General features: G+C 35.7%; 1 protein-coding gene across 1 annotated transcript in view; it reads left to right on the forward strand.

Moving 5' to 3' along the window:
- Positions 1-23,361, forward strand: part of TAF2 (TATA-box binding protein associated factor 2) — an 87,202-nt gene that overhangs the window by 15,202 nt on the left and 48,639 nt on the right. The window contains exons 4-14 of the mRNA XM_021090551.1: positions 3,745-3,863; positions 5,141-5,282; positions 7,234-7,465; positions 10,437-10,621; positions 12,066-12,179; positions 13,727-13,826; positions 15,480-15,565; positions 19,327-19,462; positions 20,584-20,738; positions 21,392-21,506; positions 22,108-22,217. Of these exons, the coding sequence (XP_020946210.1) occupies positions 3,745-3,863; positions 5,141-5,282; positions 7,234-7,465; positions 10,437-10,621; positions 12,066-12,179; positions 13,727-13,826; positions 15,480-15,565; positions 19,327-19,462; positions 20,584-20,738; positions 21,392-21,506; positions 22,108-22,217 (1,494 nt within the window). The remainder of the gene's footprint in view (positions 1-3,744; positions 3,864-5,140; positions 5,283-7,233; positions 7,466-10,436; positions 10,622-12,065; positions 12,180-13,726; positions 13,827-15,479; positions 15,566-19,326; positions 19,463-20,583; positions 20,739-21,391; positions 21,507-22,107; positions 22,218-23,361) is intronic.

Below are 23,361 nucleotides of genomic sequence, written 5' to 3' on the forward strand. Positions count from 1 at the left end.
AAAGAAGTCAGACATAAAAGAATCTGTGTTACATTGTTAATCTGTCACATTAGATGTCAGAATAATGGGTTACTACCCTTGTTGGTGGGAAGCAGGGCTAGGTTAGTGATTACAAGAGGGACTTCTGGGAATTTGGTAAAGTTCTGTTTTGTTTTTTTCTTTTTTTTCTTTTACAGTTGCACCTGCGGCATATGGAACTTCCTGGGCCAGGGCTTGAGTTAGAGGCGCAGCTGGGGCCTGTGCCACAGCCATGGCAACACTGGATCCAAGCTGTGTCTCTGACCTGTGCCACAGCTTACGGCAGTGTCAGATTCTTAACCCTCTGAGCCAGGGCAGGGATCCATCCCATATCCTCACAAACAATGCTGCATCCTTAACTGCTGAGTCACAATGGGAATTCTGTAAAATTCTGTTTTTACTCTGCATACTGGCTACTTTGGTTTTGCGAAAATTCACTGAGCTGTATACTTAAGAGTATATTTTCTGATGTATATTGTGCTTCCATGAAATTTTTTTTAATGGAGAACAAGATTACAAATAATTGAATCTCAAACTTTGCAGAATCTGCACCTATAGTTTTAAAAAGCATACATTATTTATTTGACAAAAAATTAACAGATTATTTTAATGTGGATATTTATAATAGGTTCTTAGAGAAGATTCTTTTGACTAATTTACTAGTTTTTTAATATCCTCTATGGCATTACTCATCTTTAAGCTTTGTTTCTTTAAGGAAGACTGGGGATTGGCATGGTGGTGATTATAGGGCAAGGGCACATTAATATTTTTCAGTCATTATTATTCTGAAAATTGAAAACACTTAATATAATCTTGCCTTGTAATTTTTGGCTTTTATGAGGTTATTATGAAAGGAAACATACTTGATTCATATTATGAAAGGAAACACTGAAATCCAAACCATGAGAAAATTGTTCCTCAAACAGGCTTTCCAATAGATTCCATTTATAATGACCATTTTATTTGGACCACTTTAACTTTTCTCGGGAAATGAGGAGATTAAGTGAGAATAATTTCCCATAAAAAAAAAAAAAGCCTTAGTGGTTTAATATGTAATGTTTAAGTTTATCTTTTTGTGTAGTAGTGATTATTTTTAAATTTAACAGGTAACTGGGGAAAGTTACAAGTACTTTAGCTATCTTCTAGTTTTCATGTTTTTGAAATTTTATTGAAAAGGAATTATAACCTATAAATGTACAAAGTAGTCTTTAAAAATAGATAATGTATTGGGAGTTTCTGTCATGGCTCAGTGGCTAACGAACCCGACTAGTATCCATAAGGATGCTGGTTTGATCCCTGGCCTCGCTCAGTGGGTTAAGGATCTGGTGGTGCCATGAGCTGTGGTGTAGGTTGCAGATGCGGCTTGGATCCCGCGTTGCTGTGACTGTGGCTGTGGCATGGGCGGCAGCTACAGCTCTGATTCAACCCTTAGCCTGGGAACCTCCATATGATGCGGGTGTAGCCCTAAAAAGAAAAAAAAAAAAAAAAAAAAAGATAGTAATAACTAAGTGCTGGCAAGGATGCAGAGCAACTGGTACTTTCTTATTTTGCTGATAGGAATGCAGAATGATATAGCAGTTCTGGAAAACAGTTTAGCAGATTCTTATAAAGCTAAACTTATATTTACCATGTGACTCGTGATCCCACTCTTGGGTGTTTGTGCTACAAAAATGAAAATTAAATTCACATAAAAACTGACATATGGTTGTTCATAACAACTTTATTTATGATAGCCAAAAGCTGGGAACAAACCCAGATGTCTTTTAGTGGATGAGTGAATAAACAATAAATCTGTGGCACACATCTATACAATGGAATATTATTCATTGTAAAAAGGAACAAACTATTGATACATGTAACACTGTAGATGAATTTCAAAGACATACCTAGTGAGATAAGCCAGCCTCAAAATGTTGCATTCTGTATGATTCCATTTATATGACACAAGGCAGAGCACAAGGGACTTTTGGAATGATGGAACTGTTCTACATCCTGATTATGGTAGTGGTTAAAATTTATGAAATTATATACGAGAGTTCCATGGTGGCCTAGTGGTTAAGGATCCAGCATTGTCACTGCTGTAGCTCTGGTCACTGCTCTGGGTACAGGTTTGATCCCTGGCCTGGGAACTTCAGCATGACATGGGCATGCCTGCCCAAGATAATATCTGGAAAAAAAAAAAGTTATTTGTTTTTTATTGTCCTGGAGTTTTTATACATTTTATTTATTTATTTATTTATTTATTTATTTATTTATTTATTTATTTATTTATCTTTTTCAGCTGCCCCTGTGGCACATATGGGTGTTCCCAGGCCAGGGATTGAATCTGAGCCACAGTTGCGGCAAAGCTAAATCCTTTAACCTACTGCCTTGGGCCTGGTATCAAACCTGCACCTTCACAGTGACCCAAGCCTCTGCAGTCAGATTCTTAATGCACTGCACCACAGCGGGAACTCCACGTTATTACAAATTACTGAGTATAGTTCCCTGTGTTATACAATACGTCCTTGTTGGTTATCTATTTCATGTATAGTAGTGTTAGACCTTTTAGTTTACATATTTATCTAACAGAAAGTGTTAAAATTATTGATAAGTCTGCTTAACTACTTTCAGAACCTTGTGTTTTGTAGTTGTTAAAAGCTATGATAAATGTTACATCCTTCCTAGTTAGTAGAGAGCTGGAGGTGGGGTAGGGACGGCCTCTGTCACATCAAGAGTGTACAGCGTTGTTTTCTTTAATGGGTTTTCATTGTTTGTTTTCCCTGCACTCTGTAGAGTATATGAAGCTTGTCTTTAACTAGGTCAAGAATTTATTACTAACTTTACTTTGCCAAAGTAAAATGCTGCTAACTTTACTTTATGGATTCATCTGACGGCAAAATGATAGATGTAAAGGTATACAACAGGGATACAGCTCACGGAGTTCTTCGCTCTTGCCATTCCTTGTCTTTTCTCTTTCTTCCATTTTTCCCATATCCCTTTAACTGATTTCAGTGAGGAAATGTGTGTGTGTGTACACATATATATGTATATAAGTTGCTTTTATGAAATAAAATTAGAAAGTCAAATGAGAGCAGTGTTTCTGTGTTTCCATAAGGAAATTGGTTTTTGTTTGTTTGTTTGTTTGTTTGTTTGTTTTCCGACCCAATGGGAAATAAGGCCAAGTAACCATTGAACAAATATTTTTTGAAGGTCCCCCGTCATTTAGGGGATGTAACAGTGAACCATCTGAAAGTTCCTCCCCTTCCTTAAGCTTACATCGTCATGCACTGGAGCATGAAAGGGCGCAGTATTATATTTTGAGGAATTGATTCCCATCCTGACTTGTTCTATGAAGCATCTTGATTTCTGTCAGATTATAAAGCTTATTGAATCCATTCAAATTTTTGCCAGATTGACAATAATTTTTCTTCAGTTCTGTATGTATTTTTGCATTTGTATCAGGAAAGTGTGGTGACTTTGGCATTGCAAAATTAATAAAGAATGTGATAGCCGTAATAATAATCACATGGAATCTATGGGTAGACTATATATGCCATTGCATTTAGAGTTTAATAGGTTTTTGTCTTGGGGAATAGAGCAACAGTTACTTGGCTAAGAAGCATTCCTGTGAATTATGTAAGATGATATAATGCTTACAAACAAATGGTGCCAAGTATTTAAGAAAATGCTTGCTAAGATATATGGCTTATTGTTAAAGTTGGCTGTCTCTCTCTCTTTTTCCAGGAGAAATCTCAATTATTTTTCCAATGCTTATGCAGCTGCAGTTAGTGCTGTGGATCCTGATGCAGGAAATGGAGAACTTTGCATTAAGGTTCCGTCAGAGTTATGGAAACACGTTGATGGTAAAATACCAATATGTATTGACTGTACAATAAAATCATGCTGGATTCAGTGACTAGAAACTTCATAAAAATTAATGATGTCAAAATTGTAAATTAATCAGTTGAAATATACAGGAGTTGGAAGCTCTTTTTTTTCTTAAGGATAACTGGCTAACAGGAAACTTAACAGTCAGGCTAGACAAAAAGCAACTCACTTCACTGTTATTTTTAAAGTGAAAGTTAAAAAAAATTATATGGAACAATTTGTTAAGATTTGAGAAGCCATACAATAGTAAATCAGTTTAGAATTATATCATTTTATAATGGTAAGGATCCTATAAAGTCATCTGATTCAATTCCTTCCTTTTATAGAAGAGTAATCTTAAGTTTATAGAGAGTAAGTGACCTGCTGAATGTCATCAATTAGTAGTAAAGCCAAGGCTAGAACATAGGGTTCCTAACATCCACTCTGCAGACTTTTACTCTCATTATTTCTAAATCTTCTTTATAGCCATTAAAAAGTTATAGCCATTATAATGATCATACGTAACCTTCTGCCTGTGTTTACCTAGTCTTATAAAAATTAATCACAATAAGGGAATAAAAGAATTTGTTTTGGTTTTGCTTTTTTTTTATGGTTTCTGGTGGGGGGACTGGTTTATTTGGGAAGGGGGTTGCCTGTTTTGGGGGCAGGTATAGAAAATCATCATTGCACATTCAAGGATTGGAGAAAGCCCACATGGTTATAATGTTTGGGGGGAAAATTAAAGGAAACATCTTTCAATCTTATGAAAACAATGTATTTATTAAATAGAAATCAAACGTAATAAATAATGCTGCATAATGTTAATTCTTGGGTAGTCTTTCCCAACTTACCAGCCCCTGCTCCTCAAAGTCATAGTTAGGGGTAACAATTTATGCAGCAATGTAGTAAGAGAACAAACTTGAAAAGTAAGTTTTGAATTGGACCTGGAATGTCTTAAGTGTCCTATGTGGTAGTTTTGAACTTTTTTCTTTAGCATTGTCAAAAATGTTGAGAGGAGGCTATGGCATGACCTGCATTTTGAGAGAACACAGCTAGCAGTGACTAGAATTGAGTGGATGTAAGGACACCAGTGGAAGGAGACTCTTGAGGCCAAGAGATGGTAAAAGCCTAAACTAGGTTAAGCAAGTGGTTTTTCATGTAAAAGTCAGCTTTTGATTCCCACTTTATGTTTAGTGTCTTTCCCCTTAAATTGACCATTGTTATCTAATTATATATTTATTTATCAATGCATGTATGTATTTATTTGTTGCAGAATTAAAGGTCCTAAAGATACACATCAATTTTTCTTTGGATCAGCCAAAAGGAGGTCTTCATTTTGTGGTACCCAGTGTAGAGGGAAGTATGGCAGAGAGAGGTGCTCATGTTTTCTCTTGTGGGTATCAAAATTCCACAAGGTAGATTACTAATTCTTATGTATTTCAATTAATTTCATTTTTCAGTGGCACTTTCTTATGTGTATATGCAGTACGTCTATTTATATAAAATGAGAAGTAGGAGCTTGATCCCCAGCTGCTTTAACCTCTTCTGAATCTTGTTCCAGTAATCATTCCTCCTGAATCCTATGTCCTCCCTCCTTCTTTCCTTTCCAGGTCTACTGTTCTAAAAAGCATCTCAGTCTTTTTTTTTTTTTTTTTTAAATGTATTTATGTATTGCTTTTTAGGGCTGCATCTGCAGCATATGGGGTCCCTAGGCCAGGGATCAAATCAGAGCTGCAGCTGCTGGTCTATACCACAGCCATAGCAACGTGGAATCCTCACTGTGTCTGATCTACAGCGCAGCTCACAGTAACACCAGATCCTCAACCCACTGAGCAAGAGAGGGATTGAACTTGCATCCTCATGGATACTAGTCAGGTTCATTACCATTGAGCCATGACAGGAACTCCTATTTTTTTTTTTTTTTTTTTGGTCTTTTGTCCTTTTAGACAAAAGGTATATGGAGGTTCCCAGGCTTGGGGTCTAATAGGAGCTGTAGCCACCGGCCTACGCCAGAGCCACAGCAATACCAGGTCTGAGCCGCGTCTGCGACCTACACCACAGCTCACGGCAACATCAGATCCTGAACCCGCTGAGCGAGGCCAGGGGTTGAACCCATAACCTCATGTTTCCTAGTTGGATTAATTTCTGCTGTGTCACAATGGGAACTCCAGGAACTCCTATTTTTAAAAATTGTTATATTGAAATAAAACATACAGAAAATTACATGAATTGTAATTAGAAGACTCAGTACATTTTCACAAATGAACATGCTCTTGGAATTCATACTACATCAAGAAAAAGAGCATTAACATCACCAGCATCAGAGTCCCCACTTCTACCCACTTCCATTCACTGTGCCCCACTTGATATCCTCCTGCCCGAGGGTAACCACCATCCTGATTTCTAAAATACCATAGGTAGATTACACCTATTTTTGAACTTTATTAAATGGAAGCATATGCATTATGCTCTTTGTGTAACACTATGGTAGTGAGATGTACCTTATTGTTGCATGGAATTACTCATTCTCATAGCTCAACATGTTATTGAAATACTATTTTATGTGCACTTTCCTCAGATTATTAGCTCCTCCAAGCCAGGGATGATTTCTTATACTTTCCTTTGTGTTTCAGTATTAAGTATAGACCTTGGCATGTAATAAAACCTGATCTGAGTAGAACATTGAATAGAAATTTTATATCTGGCTTTACCAGCACTGTTTGAATTTATGCAGTTCATCGCATACTCCAGAAAAGCAGCTTCCTGACTAGTGGAATAGATTCTGAATATCATATTTTTAAAACCTTTATTGTAAGCATTATTAACTTCTAGAAATGAATACTACATAAAAACTGACTGTGAATATACAAGTAAAATTATTTTAATTAAAAAAATAGTAACCAAGAATTGCTTACCTCTTTTCAGGGTTTAAACTGGAGGTATCACATAATTTACTTTCCTCATCTTGCCAAATAACATTTTTTTTATGGCTGTACCCACAGCATGTACAAGTTCTGGGGCCAGGGATTCAATCTGAGCCGCAGCTGTGACTCCAGATCCTTTAATCCACTGTGGCAGGTCAGGAATTGAACCTGTGCCTTCACAGTGACCCGAGCTACTGCAGTCAGATTCTTAACCCACTGTGTCCCAGTGGGAATTCTACCAAGTAACATTCAGAGACAGTGTTCTTATCTTGAATCACATTCTTTTAGGTTGTTCAATAAAAAGTATCAGCAGGCAAAGTCTATGTACAAAAAAGTTTCTTTTTATATGTATTCTGTACAAGTTAAAATAATTTATATGTGGGAGAAACAAATGTAAGTTATACTTTAAATGTATTTTCATACTGTTGATCCTTTTTTCTAGATTTTGGTTCCCATGTGTTGATTCATACTCAGAATTATGTACATGGAAATTAGAATTTACAGTGGATGCTGCAATGGTGGCTGTTTCCAATGGAGATTTGGTGGAGACAGTATATACCCATGATATGAGGAAGAAGACCTTTCATTACATGCTTACCATTCCAACAGCTGCATCAAATATCTCCTTGGCCATTGGACCTTTTGAAATACTTGTAGATCCATATATGCATGAGGTAAGTCATACCTTATTGCTCCCTTCTCTCCTACTTTTGCACTCTTAATCAGAAGGATTAATGAAATACTAAGTTTTTCTTAATTCTTTTTTCAGCTATCACTAGAGAGGAAATTTTTCCTTAACTGAAATGTTTAATGATAAGAATCCCATTTAAAATGTTGTCACATTAAAATTTCATACTTTTTTCCTCAGAGTGCTTAGTGTTCCAGAACAGCTTCAGGTATATCTTAGTAGAATATAGGTTGATTTCTGTAACTAATTTGCTACAGAATAAAATGAGTTTACGAATGTTATAGTTCCATATCCAGAAACTGAATTGTTGCAATTACAAAATTGAAGACCAATATTTATTCTCACTTTAGCATATGTAGAAGGAAAGAGAAAAGGCTGAGGCAGGGTTAGAATTCTTTTTTTTTTTTTTTCTTTTTAGAGCCACACCTGTGGTATATGGAGGTTCCCAGGCAAGGGGTTGAATCAGAGCTAAAGCTGCTGGCCTACATCACAGCCACAGCAATGCAGGATCTGAACCGCATGTGTGACCTACACCACGGATCACGGTAACTCTGGATCCTTAACCCACTGAGCAAGGCCAGGGATCGAACCCTCATGGATCTTAGGTTCGTTAACCACTGAGCCATGAAGGGAACTCTCAGGATTAGAATTCTGGTCAACGAACTCATGCAGGCTTTCCCCATGAAGTAATCCTGTGTTTACTACCATCTCATATCTGGCTACAAATCATGTATCAGTTGATAAGCCCAGTAGTGCTTTTAGGTCTCCCCAAGCATGAAACTTCTGGTGGTTATAAAGTGATTCATTGGCTTTTGACCCTTTTAGGTTTTCTTTTTTTTAAATGTAAGGTTTATATGTAACCATGTATAACTCAACAGCACTTCTTTGTTGTATGAGCAGAAATTGAGGGCTACCAGATTTAGAAAGTCTGTGAGGTCCTTAGTCTGTTCTTAAAATTGCTTTCCTGAAATGCACAAGATTTATAAAATCACTTATGGAAAATATTCAGGGTATTTTATGAATGGTTTTCTTTTGGTATCTTGACAATGACTCCTAAAAGTGTATTCACTGATAATATTGGCAGTGAATTTTATCATCTTTGGTAAATGATCAAGTTTAAAATCAACATTTGATTAGTACCTACTTTGTATTTTGGAAGAATTTTTGTTTTCCCATTCTGAGGCATTGGATAGGAGAACAGTAAATGACAGTTAAGTAATTTTCTTGAATAAAGCTTGTGATTCAGTCTTTCTCTGTCTCAAATAAATAGTTTTTACTGCATTAGCAGATTTTCTGTCATGTAGGTTTGTCTGAAAGTGAGTCATTTTTGTTGAGTAGTGTTTAGTGTTTTATTTGTGGACCAAAAGGAATGCTCAATCCTGATGCAGTTTGGGCTTTGACAGTTACTAATACATAGATGCTCATGTTTACTTAGAGAAGTCTCTATCTGTTCTTTTATAATGCTGGTAGAAGAATACTTTTTATCATATGTTAAAACTTTCTTGCCTCCACAGTCCAGCAGTAATCAGTCTCTTTAGCATGATTTTCAAGAGCTTCTGGAATTTGACCCTACTATTCCTTTCCAGCTTTTTCCCCATTCCTTTTCTGTTTATGTTTGTTACATTCAATATAGTTTATTTAGGTTTTTTCAGACCAAACCTTATTTTTTCTTGTCTTTGACTGTTTGAGATATCCTCTTTTCCACTCCCTACCTATCAAACTTTTGTCCAATTCAGAAAGATTAGTTCAAATTCAGTCCTCTTTTTTTTGTCTTTTTGCCATTTCTTGGGCCGCTCCCGCGGCATATAGAGGTTCCCAGGCTAGGGGTCGAATCAGAGCTGTAGCTGCCAGCCTACGCCAGAGCCACAGCAATGCAGGATCCGAGCCGCGTCTGCGACCTACACCACAGCTCACAGCAATGCCGGATCGTTAACCCACTGAGCAAGGGCAGGGATCAAACCCGCAACCTCATGGTTCCTAGTCGGATTCGTTAACCACTGTGCCACTACGGGAACTCCCATATTCAGTCCTCCTTATGAAACCTTACTGGGTCATTCTAGGTAGAATAATCTGTCATTATTGATGTCATTCATTTGGCTCAGATTCGTAATAGGGGACAATGAGATGGTATGTGATTTTTGAATGTCTGTGTCCCACGTGGGATGTAATGTAGTAAAAAATTAGAATTATTATTTCCATTGCTGATTTTTCTTTCTTTCTTTTTTTTATTTATTTTTTTTTGGCTGCACCTGTGGCATACAGAAGTTCCTGGGCTAGGGATTGAACCTGCAGCACAGTAGAGGCCCTGCGTCACAGCAGTGACAATGCTGGATCCTAGGCCACCAGGGAACTCCAGAGACTTTTTTTTTTTTCCTTTTTGGCTGAAGCATGCACTGGCTTGATGTGGGATCTTAGTTCTCAGACCAGGGATTGAACCTGGGCTTCAGTGGTGACAGTGCCAAGTTCTAACTTGTAGACCATCAGGGAATTTCCTTCCTTAAGCTTTCATAATTGTTCTTTGTGTATCTTAAAGATAGCATAATTGACATTAACGTAATTGTTAAGATAGTACTGTGATATGCAGTATTCACTTGGTTAGATATTTATGAATCAAAGGCAGGTTACAGTAAGTCTTGGAAATTAAGATTGTTCTTGTTTTGTTTGCATATGTGGAAGAAACTTTAATTTGGAACCAAAGTTATATTTTCATTGGAGCTAAGCATTTCAGAGGCTTACAGTCCATTATGAATTTAATTCTTAAGTACAATGAATATTTTGTAAACATAGTAAAAGTAGTCACTAATTTCATTAGAGTATTTTGTCTCAGTGCTATGGATTTGTTTTAAAAAAGAGGGGAGGGATTTATATACAGCTTCATTTATAATTGAGATATTTAGGAAATTAAAAGATTTAGGTCAACTCCTTTATTTAATGATCTTCCTCCCTGCTTTTTTTAGGTTACTCATTTTTGTTTACCTCAACTTCTCCCATTGCTTAAACACACCACATCATATCTTCATGAAGTTTTTGAATTTTATGAAGAAATTCTTACATGTCGATACCCATATTCCTGTTTTAAGACTGTATTCATTGATGAGGCTTATGTTGAAGTGGCTGCTTATGCTTCCATGAGCATTTTTAGGTTTGTATCTCTTCATATTTAAAATGCCTAAGTTAGGTTAATAATGTAAAAACAGGTTATTTATTTTGTGGTCAATTTTAAGATGCAGTTTGAACTTTTTCCCTTCAGTTTAGTTATAGTTGACTTTGTAGAAAATCTAGTATTTTAAAAATGTAAAAATGTAGAGAGCATAAAGAAGAGTTTGAGAATAACCCGAAGACTCATATTATCTTTATCCAGAATTAATTGATGTTAATATTTCACATATTTGTGTTAGTCTCTTTTATGCTTATGTATTTTAAAAAATCATAAAACCATATACCATAAAACCAAAACCATATACCATATGGATATCTAGTGGGGTTTTTGTCCTAGCATTATTTTAAAAATTTACTGATATCATCAGGAATTTATATGCCAAAAAAAAAAAAGAGAGAGAATTTTCTTTCTTTCCTTTTTTTTTTTTCCAGCTGCCCCTTGGCATATGGAGTTCTTGGGCCAGGGATCAGATCCAAGCTGCATTTGGCAAGCTAGGCAACAGCTGCAGCAAAGCTGGATCCTTAACCTACCGTATAAGGCCAGGGATCAAACCTGCATCCTAGTGCTCTGGAGACACTACTGATCCCCTTGCATCACAGTGGGAACTCCAGAATTTTATTTTCTTTTTATCCTCTTTACCTACCTCATTTCTTTCGTTCCTTGGAAAGTTTTTTTCTCCCTCCCTCTTCCCTTTGCTGCACCTGTGGCACATGGAAGTTCACAACATGTGGAAGTTCCTGGGCCAGGGATCAAATCTAAGCTGAAGCTGTGACCTGTGCCACAGCTGTAGAATGCTGGATCCTTAAGATCCTTAACTTATGGCACCGGGCCAGGGATCCAACCATTGCCTCCACAGAGGCAGGCGAGATCATTAACCCACTGTGCCACAGCAGGAACTCCCTCATTCCTTAAAAAGTTTCAGATTTAGAAGTTTTATTTCTTAGGGTCAGTCTTTTTTTTTTTTTTTTTTCCTGAGCCTATTTTCTCATCTGTAAAATGGGCATAATAATATTGTTTCTGCATTCTCCAGGGTCTTTAGAAGATGTGATAGGTGAGTGTATTTGCTAGTAAATAATATAACATTAAAAACTAGTAGTATTATTAGGAAAAGATTTTTGAAATTAGAAGATCCCCTCATAAAAGGATTAGTCTTGATTAACACAGCAATTTCTGGTTGATGCTGTTAACCCTCTGCCTCCAAAAAAGATTTTCCATGGAAATCAGTGGGAAACATTACAGTACTTAAAAAAAGTTATTAAGATTTTGGATTTCAACTAAAATTTGAAAAGATACAAAACTCTTGGGGACGATATTCTGGCTTTTTTATGTCTTAACTGAATTCTGTTATTTAAAAAGTATAATTATTTTGACTAAATAATTTTTTATTTCTTAGTTATAGTTAGTTATCTCTTCTTTTAAATTCCAGCACAAATCTGTTACACAGTGCCATGATTATAGATGAGACACCTTTGACTAGAAGGTGTTTAGCCCAGTCCTTGGCCCAGCAGTTTTTTGGATGTTTCATATCCAGAATGTCCTGGTAAGTATTTTCAAAGTTTATAGCTACTGAGAAGAAGCAGGAAAGCTTGTTTTTATTATCTTTTCCTGCAGTTTCAGTTGAACTTTGTCTTAACTGCAGATAATTGACTTAGCACACTATTCTATATATATTTAAAGAAAAGTAATGAGTATAGGTTTCCATTTAAGTTTTTTACTGTGACCTCAATATATCAACAGAGTTAATTTTGTAATTAGCAATAAGAATATGGTAAGAATTGGTAGCAACAGTTTCTTAAAGAACTGAATAAATGCTGTAGATGTAAGTACAGAGAACTGTAGTTAGAATTCTAATAGCACAGAAAAGAAACTCATGAACTTGGAGAACAGACTTGTGGTTGCCAAGGGGGAGGAGGAGGGAGTGGAATGGACTGGGAGTCTGGGGTAATAGATGCAAACTGTTGCATTTGGAATGGATGAGCAATGAGATCCTGCTGTATAGCACTGGGAACTATATCTAGTCACTTATGATGGAACATGATGGAGAAGAATGCGAGAAAAACAATGTATATATGTGTGCGAACGGGTCACTTTGCTGTACAGTAGAAATTGAGAGAGAACAGTGTAAACCAACTAATGGAAAATTAAAAATCATTAAAAAAAGTAAAATCTACTTCAAAAAAAAAGAATTCTAATATCAATATGCAGTGCAGTTGGTAATATTTAAGGTAAAATAACAGTCTCCTACAATAGTGATAATGCTGTAGGGATTGTTCAGTTAGTGCTTAGCTGATTTATTTGAAAGATTTGAGAAATAAAACCGTTTTTATTTTCTTTTTGATTAACTTGAGGTGAATTTGAAGAAATAGGTAAAATTCCCTTGAGATTATAATTTATGAATATAATACATAGTACTTAAATCTTGATTTCTTTTTCTTTCTTTCTGAAGGGGAAAGGACAGAGGGTAAGGCCTCTTGACTGTAATTTTCCTAAAATTATATAGTTTCAGTTCATTAAAGAATAGTGCCTGAAACGTGGTTGACGAAATGTTGAATGAATCAGTGGGTAAACATAGGAATAAAGAAATGAATTAATGATATCATTGCCTTTCTTCTTAAGAATCTAAAAAATACTTAAGGAATTAAACTTTAAATGTTGAGATCCCGTTGAATTATGCATGGGGTTGGCAGTAATAGAATGTGGACTTCAAGAATTGAGCAGTACAATCGCAGTCATGTGCATATATTTCCTTAGAGGCAAACACTAGACAGAATTGACCATGAGGGAAGCAGCACTGCCAGAGCAAAGCACAAACATAAGTACCTTGAAACTAAAGTATAAAGTGTTCTAATTAAGTTGAAGCTAGATGTGCAGAAGGTAAAATGAAAGGACAAACAGAAGTCACCTGGAGGAACTGGAAGAACCAGATGGTTTAAAAAGTTTTGATTTTCTTTAAGAAGGCTGAGAAGTATATACTGTGTTCGTTCTGTTATCCTCTTTGGCCTTATCTGAAGAATTTTTATTATTAAGATGAAACTTTATATTAAAAATATGTGAAATAATGCATTATTATTTGATTTTTTTGCCTAGGTCTGATGAATGGGTATTGAAGGGCATTTCAGGCTATATTTATGGTCTTTGGATGAAAAAAACTTTTGGTGTTAATGAGTATCGCCATTGGATTAAAGAGGTAAAAGCAACCAGATCCATTATCTACTTAGACGTCAATGAGATATGTCAGTGTTTTCCTGATTTTCAAAATGCTTGTCTTTTGTATTTAATAACTATAAAATACTAATTGTCTTTTGAAGGTCCTAATTTTTTCCAGCAACATGAAAATCACTTTACGGAGAAAGACTAATGAATGGTCTGTTTTATCTAGTTTGCATTGTCAGTGTTGGCCTCCAAAGACTTTTTGCCCAGGAAGGGAATATTAAGTTCCTTAAACATCAAGTTAGTTGTTAGATTTTTCTGGCTCATAGTAGTCATTTTTCATGTAAATCTGTGCTTCCTAAATTTGTGTAGACCTCGAGCCCAGATTCTGGAGTCAATTTGCTTTTCATTTTGCTTTATACATTTATAAGCTTTATGATTTTGGTTAATCTTTCCAAGCCTCATCTGTCTAAAGAGAGTGAGTAGCAGTAGTATCTGCACCGTGGATAGGCTTGTGAGACATTGTACATGGAATGTGCATAGTGCCTGGTACGTAGTAAGTACTTACATGCTGCCTAGTTCTTCAGTGCATTTATGTTCTCTGTCATTTTCATACCTTTATCCTATTATTTAAAGATTTGGCCGAAAAGAAAAAAATCAGTTGTGTGTTGCCTAACCCATTCTGTTCATAGACATTTTAATCATATCATGCTTATCTTCTTCCTTCTCAGGAGGAAGAATTTCAGCCTTTAATATCCTCATTAATTAGACCCCTCCATGCTCTCTCTTTTCTCATTTTATATATCTTCATCATTCAAACCTAAACTCAAGCCAAAAGGTAATTGTAAAAGATTTCAAACACCAGGAACTGTAAAGGAATTCATACATATAGAACTGGAAGAGTTCATGCTTCATTTCAAAAACAACTAACGAAGGGGGAAATAGAACATATAGCAGTGTTATACTTACAGTGTTTCAGGCACTGTTACAAACATTTTATTAATATTAGCTATCTTAATCCTCCTAATTACTCTGTTATTATTTGCATTTTACAGATAAGGAAACTGAGGCACAGAGAGGTTAAGTTATTTGGCTAAAGTTAACACAGCTAGTAAGTAGTAGAGCCAGGATTCAAACCTGGCTTTTAACCACTTTGCTATGGTTTTTACCACTTTGCTGTGATTTTTACCACTTCTCTATACTGCTTGTTTATTATTTAAACTAGTCATAAATTTCCAGCACAGTTGTGTTTCTTTTTCCACGTCATTTTTTTCACTTTGATCTGTGTCACACTAGAGGGAACTAGAGAGGTTTTAAAATTATAGATTCCTGACATAATTTTATCCCTATTTGTTTTTATTTACTTATATCCTCCGCCAGAAGCAAAATACAGAGAAGGAAGAAATAAACTTGGAGAACAGGTCAGAGAGGTTGGGAAGAGCCCTTATGAAAATTGCCAGGCTACTGGCTAGCCCTGAAGCCACAAAGTGAAGAAGGCTTTTTGTCTCTATCATTCAGCCAGCTGTGTAGTCTGCCTTGTTGATAAAAATATAAACTACTCTCCAAATACATTTCATTTATTTTAAGAAATTTACATTTTGATTCCAAGAAATTAAGAAATCATAGTTCACTTCTAAAATCTGATATGTAAAATAATTTTCACAAACTCCTATTTTTATGTTTTTTTTAGGAGCTGGACAAAATAGTGGCATATGAACTGAAAACTGGTGGAGTTTTACTACATCCCATATTTGGTGGAGGAAAAGAGAAGGATAAGTATGTTTATTTATCAGATATGATATCACAAAACTTCTTTTATAGGATTAATCTTTTAGGATCACTTGTATGAGGGTCACACAGGCCAAAGAATTAGTAATAATTGTAATAGTATTGAGGCCATAGACACTGGTAATATTCTCAGTACTCCTTTCTTTACTACTTTTTTGCATGTGATGGCTATAAATGGATTTAAACATTAATAAAGACTCAAAAAATGAAGGCTTTTTTCTTCCATGTTAATTTCCTAATGCAAATATATTGTACTATTCTCATAAAAGCTTAAAAGTAATAGAAACAAGTATTTTGCATATGTACCACTGATTATTTTTTTTAAGTCTAAGTAAATAATTTCAGCATCAAGACATCCTACCTATACCTGTTTATCTGAATGGTCGCCCACATAGACACTTATTTACTTTTTCCCTTTTTTCCTCTCTTATTTCCCTCTCTCACTTTCCTTCCCTTCTTTCCCTTTCTCTCTTTCTATTTTTTAGCAAGTCACAATAAAGGAGATAGCCACTTATAACAAAATAATGATGCTAGCAGGGATTCTTATTTGTTCTTGGATCCATGAATTCCTTAAGAGAATTTGGATTGAATTAGATGGGAAAAGTTTTCTGTATTTTTACTAACAGTTAACTGAAATTTTAGATTTTCTTTAATTATGAATGTAGGTAACAGACAGTGCTGTGACTTTGTCAACAGTAGAAATCATAGATGTTTTCCTGTCACATCTTAATTGCTGGCAGATATCTTGAAATATTCTTTGCACTCATTACCTTAATATTACTACCATCAACCACTGCTATGTCTTGTTATTTAATGCATTAATAAATTGGTACATATATTGGTAATGTCAGAGTTTTAAAAAAATTTTTGATATCTGTTTTTCATTATATTTAGTATCCTTTGTAAATCATGTATGTTTTATTTTGTACATTTAAAAGTAGTTTTTCTCAGAGTTCCATTATGGCTCAGTGGTTAACAAACCCCACTAGTATCCATGAGGATGCCAGTTCGATCCCCGGTCTTCCTCAGTGGGTTAAGGATCCGGCATTACCGTGAGCTGTGGTGTAGGTCACAGACACGGCTTGGATCTGACATTGCTGTGGCTGTGGTGTAGGCTGGCAGCTGTAGCTCCGATTCAACCCCTAGCCTGGGAACCTTCGGATGCCACAGGTGCAGCCCTAAAAAGACAAAAGGTAGATAAATAAAAGCAGTTTTTCTCACATGGCTTATAGGATTAACCAGGCTACCCCAGTGTCTAAAAGTATATCAAATGTTAAGAAACCTGAACTTGTATAATCAGTAGTACTTTATTAAAGCTTGGTCACTGAGATAAGGTTAAGTCAGTGGGAAGTCACAGGAATTTGGAAATAGACAAACTGGATTTTTATGGTTACTAAGATTTTTTTTTTTTTTTCTTTTGCTTTTTAGGGCTGTACCTGCAGCATATGGAGGTTCCCAGACTAGGGGTCAAACTGGAGCTGTAGCTGCCAGCCTGAACCACAGCTACCACATCTTCAACCTACACCACAGCTCATTGCAACACCCGATCCTTAATCCACTTAGCAGGGCCAGGGATCGAACTCTTGTCCTCATGGATGCTAGTCAGATTTGTTAACCACTGAGCCACGACGGAAACTCCAGTTAGTAACTTTTGTTATACAGGAAAATTGTATAACTCTTCTGAGTGTGTGTGTATTTTAATGTGTAAAACAGAAGTGATCATTAATCTTAATCAAGTTGGTTGCGAGGATTACTTGAGGTAAAGTTTTATATGTAGTACAAACTTAGTTTCTTTGACTTTCTTCTCTTGACTGCCTGCTGTGTGGCAGTTTCCAGCATGTAGTTAGAGCATCCCCATTGTGTGTAAATACTGTTTACACTAAATGCTTTTACCTTCATTCTGACCCTTTATTTAGTTATTTTTGTATGTTTGATTTTCAGAATTTATGTATAAAAGCAGCACATGAGTGCATGCTCTTTGAAGAGATTCAAAACAGAGCAGTTCAGAAGCTTGTGGAGTAAAAAGTGAAAGATCCCTTTTGGGCCTCTTTTACCACCTCTTACTCCCACCACTTCCCCTCTTTCGAGATGACCATGATAAATTTGGTATATTGTCTTCCAGACCTCTTTTTTTTTTTTTTTTTTTCTAGTCTTTACTGATAGGTATATGGCGTTTACAAAACATAATTCTGTCATGCAGATTAGTGTATACTTAAAAAAAAAAAAAACCTTATCTGTAAATTTTTGGCAAACATTCTCTGTAACTGTACATGAATTTATTTTGTTTTACTTATGCACTATTTAGTATTCCTTTATACTTTGGAATTTAGTTAACCTTTTTTTTTGGGGGGGGGGGCACATCTGCGGCATATGGAAGTTCCCAGGCTAGGGGTTGAATCAGAGCTGCAGCTGTCAGCATACAGCTCATGGCAACACCAGATCCTTAACCCACTGAGCAGGGCCAGGGATCAAACCTGTATCCTCATGGATGCTAGTCTGGTTGGTTACTGCTGAGCCACGATGGAAACTCCCTATTTAACCTTTTTCAGATTGCCATCCATAAGCTCAGAAGCAATACGTGAACTATAAAAGTAATTTTTCAAATATCAAGTTGGCAAATATTTTAAATTTCAATATGCCATATTTATTTATTTTATGGCTGTGCCTATGGCATATAGAAGTTCCCAGACTAGGGGTTGAATTGGAGCTGCAGGTGAAGCATACACCATGGCCACAGTAATGCCAGATCCGAGCTACATCTGTTACCTATGCCATAGCTTGAGGCAACACCAGATCCTTAACCCACAGACGGAAGCCAGGGATCAAACCCACATCTTCAGAGACACTATTGGTCCTTAACCCGCTGAGCCACAATGGGAATTGCATAATATGCCATGTTTTTTAAGGAAGTGTAATGACTGTTCTTACACATTGACTGTGACAGTATAATTTGGTGCATTGATTTTGAAGGGTAATTTGTTGGTACCAATCAAAATTCTAAAATGGGCAATTATTAGATTCAGCAGTTCTAGTAAGTATGTTACCAAATGGAAATTATACTTCTGAACATTTGCCGTTCAGAAATACTTGCACATGTATAAAAAGAGAATCACTATGGCACTATTTGGAATAGTAAAAAAGTGTAAGCACCTTAAAGGTTCATGTATATCATAAATATTTTTACTAACTGGACCTATCTTTTAATTTACTGATGATCTCTTTCATCATGTCAGAATTTAAAACTTTTTACATAGTCAGTCTGGTCTTTATGTCCTCCAGATTTTATATTTTTCCTTGTGGGGAATTTTCCAACCCCAAAATGATGAAAAGAAATTTATTCCTTTATTTCTTTCTAGTGCTTTTATTATTGTTTTTGTTTAAGATATGTAATCCAACTTGCATGTTTTTTGTGTATGCATTGACCTTGGGATAGTGATTGGAATTACGTTGATTGGATGGGTGAATTTGGAGAGGATTGAAATATTTATACTATTGTGTCTTCCTACCTAGGAGTTTGGCATGTGTTTCCAATTATTCAAGTTTTCCTTTATGTCCTTTCATAAAACTATGTAATTTTCTTCTAGTTAAGTTTATTTTTAGATGTTTCCTAGTCTTCGTTGCTCTCATACTAAGGAAATAGCTGAGGTATTCCTTTGAGGTTTTTGATTTATTGTCTTGATGCAACTATGAAATTTATTGCTTATTTAATTCATCTTTGTTATATTAAGCAAATCTGTTTATTTTTTCAGTCCGGCGTCCCATCTACACTTTTCAATAAAACATCCACATACACTCTCCTGGGAATACTACACTATGTTTCAGTGTAAAGCTCACCTGGTGATGAGATTGATTGAAAATAGGATCAGTATGGAATTTATGTTACAAGTAAGTATTAAAGTTAAGAACATAACAATTGTAAAGAAAGATCCATTCTATGTGTATAAAATCTGAATACTGTTCTGTAGAATAGAAATTAGTACATCTGGGTTTATAGCTGGAGGTCAGTTACCAATTAGCTATTTGCCCACTATTCATTTTGTGTTTCCTCAGGTTTAGTATGGGTATCAATACTTGACCCACTTATGCAGGATTTTTATGAAGACAAATTTAGAATGTGAGGTTAAAAGTAAAACCTGTTTATGCTGTGATTTTGTGTTTGGCATTATTTAGAAAGTGGATGAAGTGCCCTTTAAAAATGTTTTCAATAGAAAAAAGCAAATTTGTCTAAAAGATGTTTATTTTTGCTATTACTAAATTCTGCCATATGTTTTAAACAAGTTTTGGTGTAGGTAGCTGAGATGTACTAGTTGAGGTAATAGAAGCCAGTTTAAGAAGTTGAGGATACTCATTTGGATTAATACTATAAAGAGTTGACTAGCTCTTTATAGATCATCTCTCATTCGTTATTTCTGTTCTTTACTCTAAAGGCAAGGTGAATGACCAGAGGATTCAAGCCAGTTTTCTTATAAATGTTTGGCTATTTTTTCCCCATTGGTAATAATTGTTAGAGGTAAGTGAAAAATAACCCTTTAGTAATCTTTTTTAAAAAGCATTTTCAGTTTGAATCCTCTTGTCATTCACCTTGCCTTTAGAGTAAAGAGCAGAAATATTAAATGAGAGATGGTCTATAAAGAGCTAGTCAGCTTTTTAGAGTGGTATAAATCCAAATGAGTAATCTCAACTTCTTAAAGAATGTTTCGTTCCTTTGTAAAGCTCGTAGCACAATACATTACAGGTATACTATTACAGTTCTTAAAAACACAGTATTCATTGTCTGGCCAGGACATTGTTAAAATTCACGTAGGCTTAGAAAAAGAATGGTTTTATAGTCTCGCTATCTAAATCTTTTCATGTTTCCACTGCTAATAGTCTTTAAGTAGAACAATCTATGAAGTAAGCTGTGAAATTATCTTCTGTAATAAAGGTACGCAAAGTGGGACTAGTACAGAATCGAAAGCAATGTGTATTATGTTGTACAAACTTCCTAAATGACACTTTCTTAACAGGTTTTCAATAAACTGCTAAGTTTGGCTAGTACTGCTTCATCTCAGAAGTTCCAGTCACATATGTGGAGTCAGATGTTGGTTTCCACATCTGGGTTTTTGAAATCCATCTCGAATGTCTCTGGCAAAGACATCCAGCCTTTAATAAAGCAATGGGTGTATCCTTTTCAGTAGCAGCTTGGCAAAGGGGGGAAGGTTATATGTGTAAGGGGAAGGCGTAAGAAGAGGGCTTTGGGCAGGAAAGGAGGTAAATAATGGTAGAAATAACCAGGAACTGTAAATCATTTCCTCTAAGGTGCCTTCTAATCATTGAGATGCACACATACATGCACATCTTTATTTGTAGAGTGCGGCATACTTCGAAGTACCTTTTAGTGTGAGTATAGCAAGAGGCTTGGTGGTGAGGGAGGTAAATAATCCAGCAGACAGGCCTGTAGGATTACTTGTAAGATGCAGTGGTCTGGTGACTTTTAGATGTGGTTAGAGGTTGGCACAACTTGAGTGGTATCTTGGAACTTTTTGGTTTTTACATTTTTTCATTTCAAAGCATTATATTAATAACCCAGTAGAGTGGTTTTGCTTCTTTTAGAAGACTAATTTTTTAATGTTTTAGAATTTGTTTTTTTTTACTCTGGGGAAACATTTTTCACAAAAATTTTGAATACTTTGCCACCTGGTTTACAATGAAGTACGTTCTCAAGCTTTGAGCTGGTGGGAATGCATTTGAAAATTATTTCTACCCTAATGAATAATTTATTTTGTTTAGTACATATTTATTTCAGTGTGCAAAAATTCCTTTACAATTCTTCAGTGACCAGAGTGGAGTGGTAAAATTTTATGGAAGTTTTGCCTTTAATAGAAAACGCAATGTCTTAGAATTAGAAATAAAACAAGATTATACATCTCCTGGAACTCAGAAGTATGTGGTAAGTTTATTTCCAGAGTGGCCTACTGCACTGTTTTCTCACCAGTTTAGATAAAGGAAGGACTTATAGGTGGGGAGCTGATTAGAAATTTCATGATGAGGTTTTTTTCTTTTTAGGGCTGCACCCGCGGCATATGGAGGTTCCCAGGCTAGGGGTGGAATCAGAGCTAGAGCTGCTGGCCTACGTCACAGCCAGAGCAACACAGGATCCGTCTGAGCCGCGTCTGAGATCTATACCACAGCTTACGGCAACGCCGGATTCTTAACCCACTTTGCGAGGCCAGGGATTGAACCCGCAAACTCATGGTTCCTAGTCAGATTCATTTCTCCTACCCCTTGAAAGGAAACTCCCATAATGAGATTTTATTTGCAAAGAATGAAACTGAGAAAACACCAAGTATCAGGAAGGGAAGAGGGGTTACTGGTAAAGATCTTGGGGGAAACTAATTCTCCCCTTCTTTAGCACCACCTGCCTTTCAGTGTCTACACAAGCAAATCTTGTATACTGTTATTTTTTATTTTGATATATGTAACTGTACATATAAGAATACATATTGGTATTTTTCTAGCACTGTCTTTGAACAGTGTTTTTCTTTTTAAAGGGACCACTTAAAGTTACAGTGCAGGAGTTAGATGGATCCTTCAATCATACATTGCAAATTGAAGAAAACAGTCTTAAACACGATATACCCTGCCATTCCAAAAGTAGAAGGTAGGTGTTGGATCATAACTTAAAAAAAAAAACTTCAGTCTCGCAGGTTAAAATGCCAAAACAAATACTTTAGTGTATACCTAATTTTTTAGGTAGGGAACACGTTATCTCGTGTCTTTTTGTCCCCATTTTACTTCAAGTTAGTATTACCAAACAGTCTTTGTTTGCTTTCTCTTCTTGATGACATTTTTATCCTTAGAATTAAATAATTAAATTTAAAATTTAGTTTTGAGAATCCTTATTTTGTAGAAGTGGGAGGTGGAATGAAAGCTTGGTTTTCGGAGCCAGGAAAAATTCAAGACAAAATGCTTAGCTTCATTCTTACTAGTTTCATTGGATTAATATCTACAGGAAATGTTGGGGAAATGTTCATTGAATATAAAGAAAGGAGCTGAATACGTATGTCTTGAAAAGCCCATACGTCTTCTTTACTATGTTTTTCTCCCTTTTCTCTGTATCACCATGCCCTTAAAGAGTATTCTTGACGTCTTTAAAAGATGCATTGCCAGCTTACTTAAAGAATGTCCAGTAGTTCATCTTTTATTTCATGTATTTTTCTTTAACACTCTTTTTTTTAAAGGCTGAGTGCATAGCATGCAGAAGTTCCTGGGCCAGGGATTGAACTTCTGCCACAGCATTAACCAGAGCCACAGCAGTGACAGTGCTGGATCCTTAACCTGCTGAGCCAGAGAATGCCTACCACTCTTTTTATTATTATTATTATTATTATTATTTTACTTTTATTAACTCAGCTATTAGCATATACCCTGAGTGGTGAAATGAGAACATTTTTGTGCTTTGCTGGAGGATTGCATAGTAATGTCAGTTTCAGAAACAAAAGTCTTATACTTATGTCTACATTTAGATCATCTCAGACAGGTGAGAATGTCAGTTGATTTTGAAGGCCCTTAGAGAACTTGATTCTGAAATCTTCCTGTAATCATTCTTTCTCTCTGAAATTCTTTCCTAGTTCAAGGTGAAATCCTCCTTTCTTTCTGTCCTGTCCGCCTTTGAAATTGTGAACATCTGATTGCTACCCTTTTCATAATATTTCCTTCATTTTGTTTTCTCTGTAATAATAGTCTGCATGTTCTTTGGTGTGAGAAACACAAGAAGACTGTTCTCTCTTCCTATTTTTATTTGT

This window comes from Sus scrofa, chromosome 4 (genome assembly GCF_000003025.6).
Source record: "Sus scrofa isolate TJ Tabasco breed Duroc chromosome 4, Sscrofa11.1, whole genome shotgun sequence".
NCBI classification, from domain to species: Eukaryota; Metazoa; Chordata; class Mammalia; order Artiodactyla; family Suidae; genus Sus; species Sus scrofa.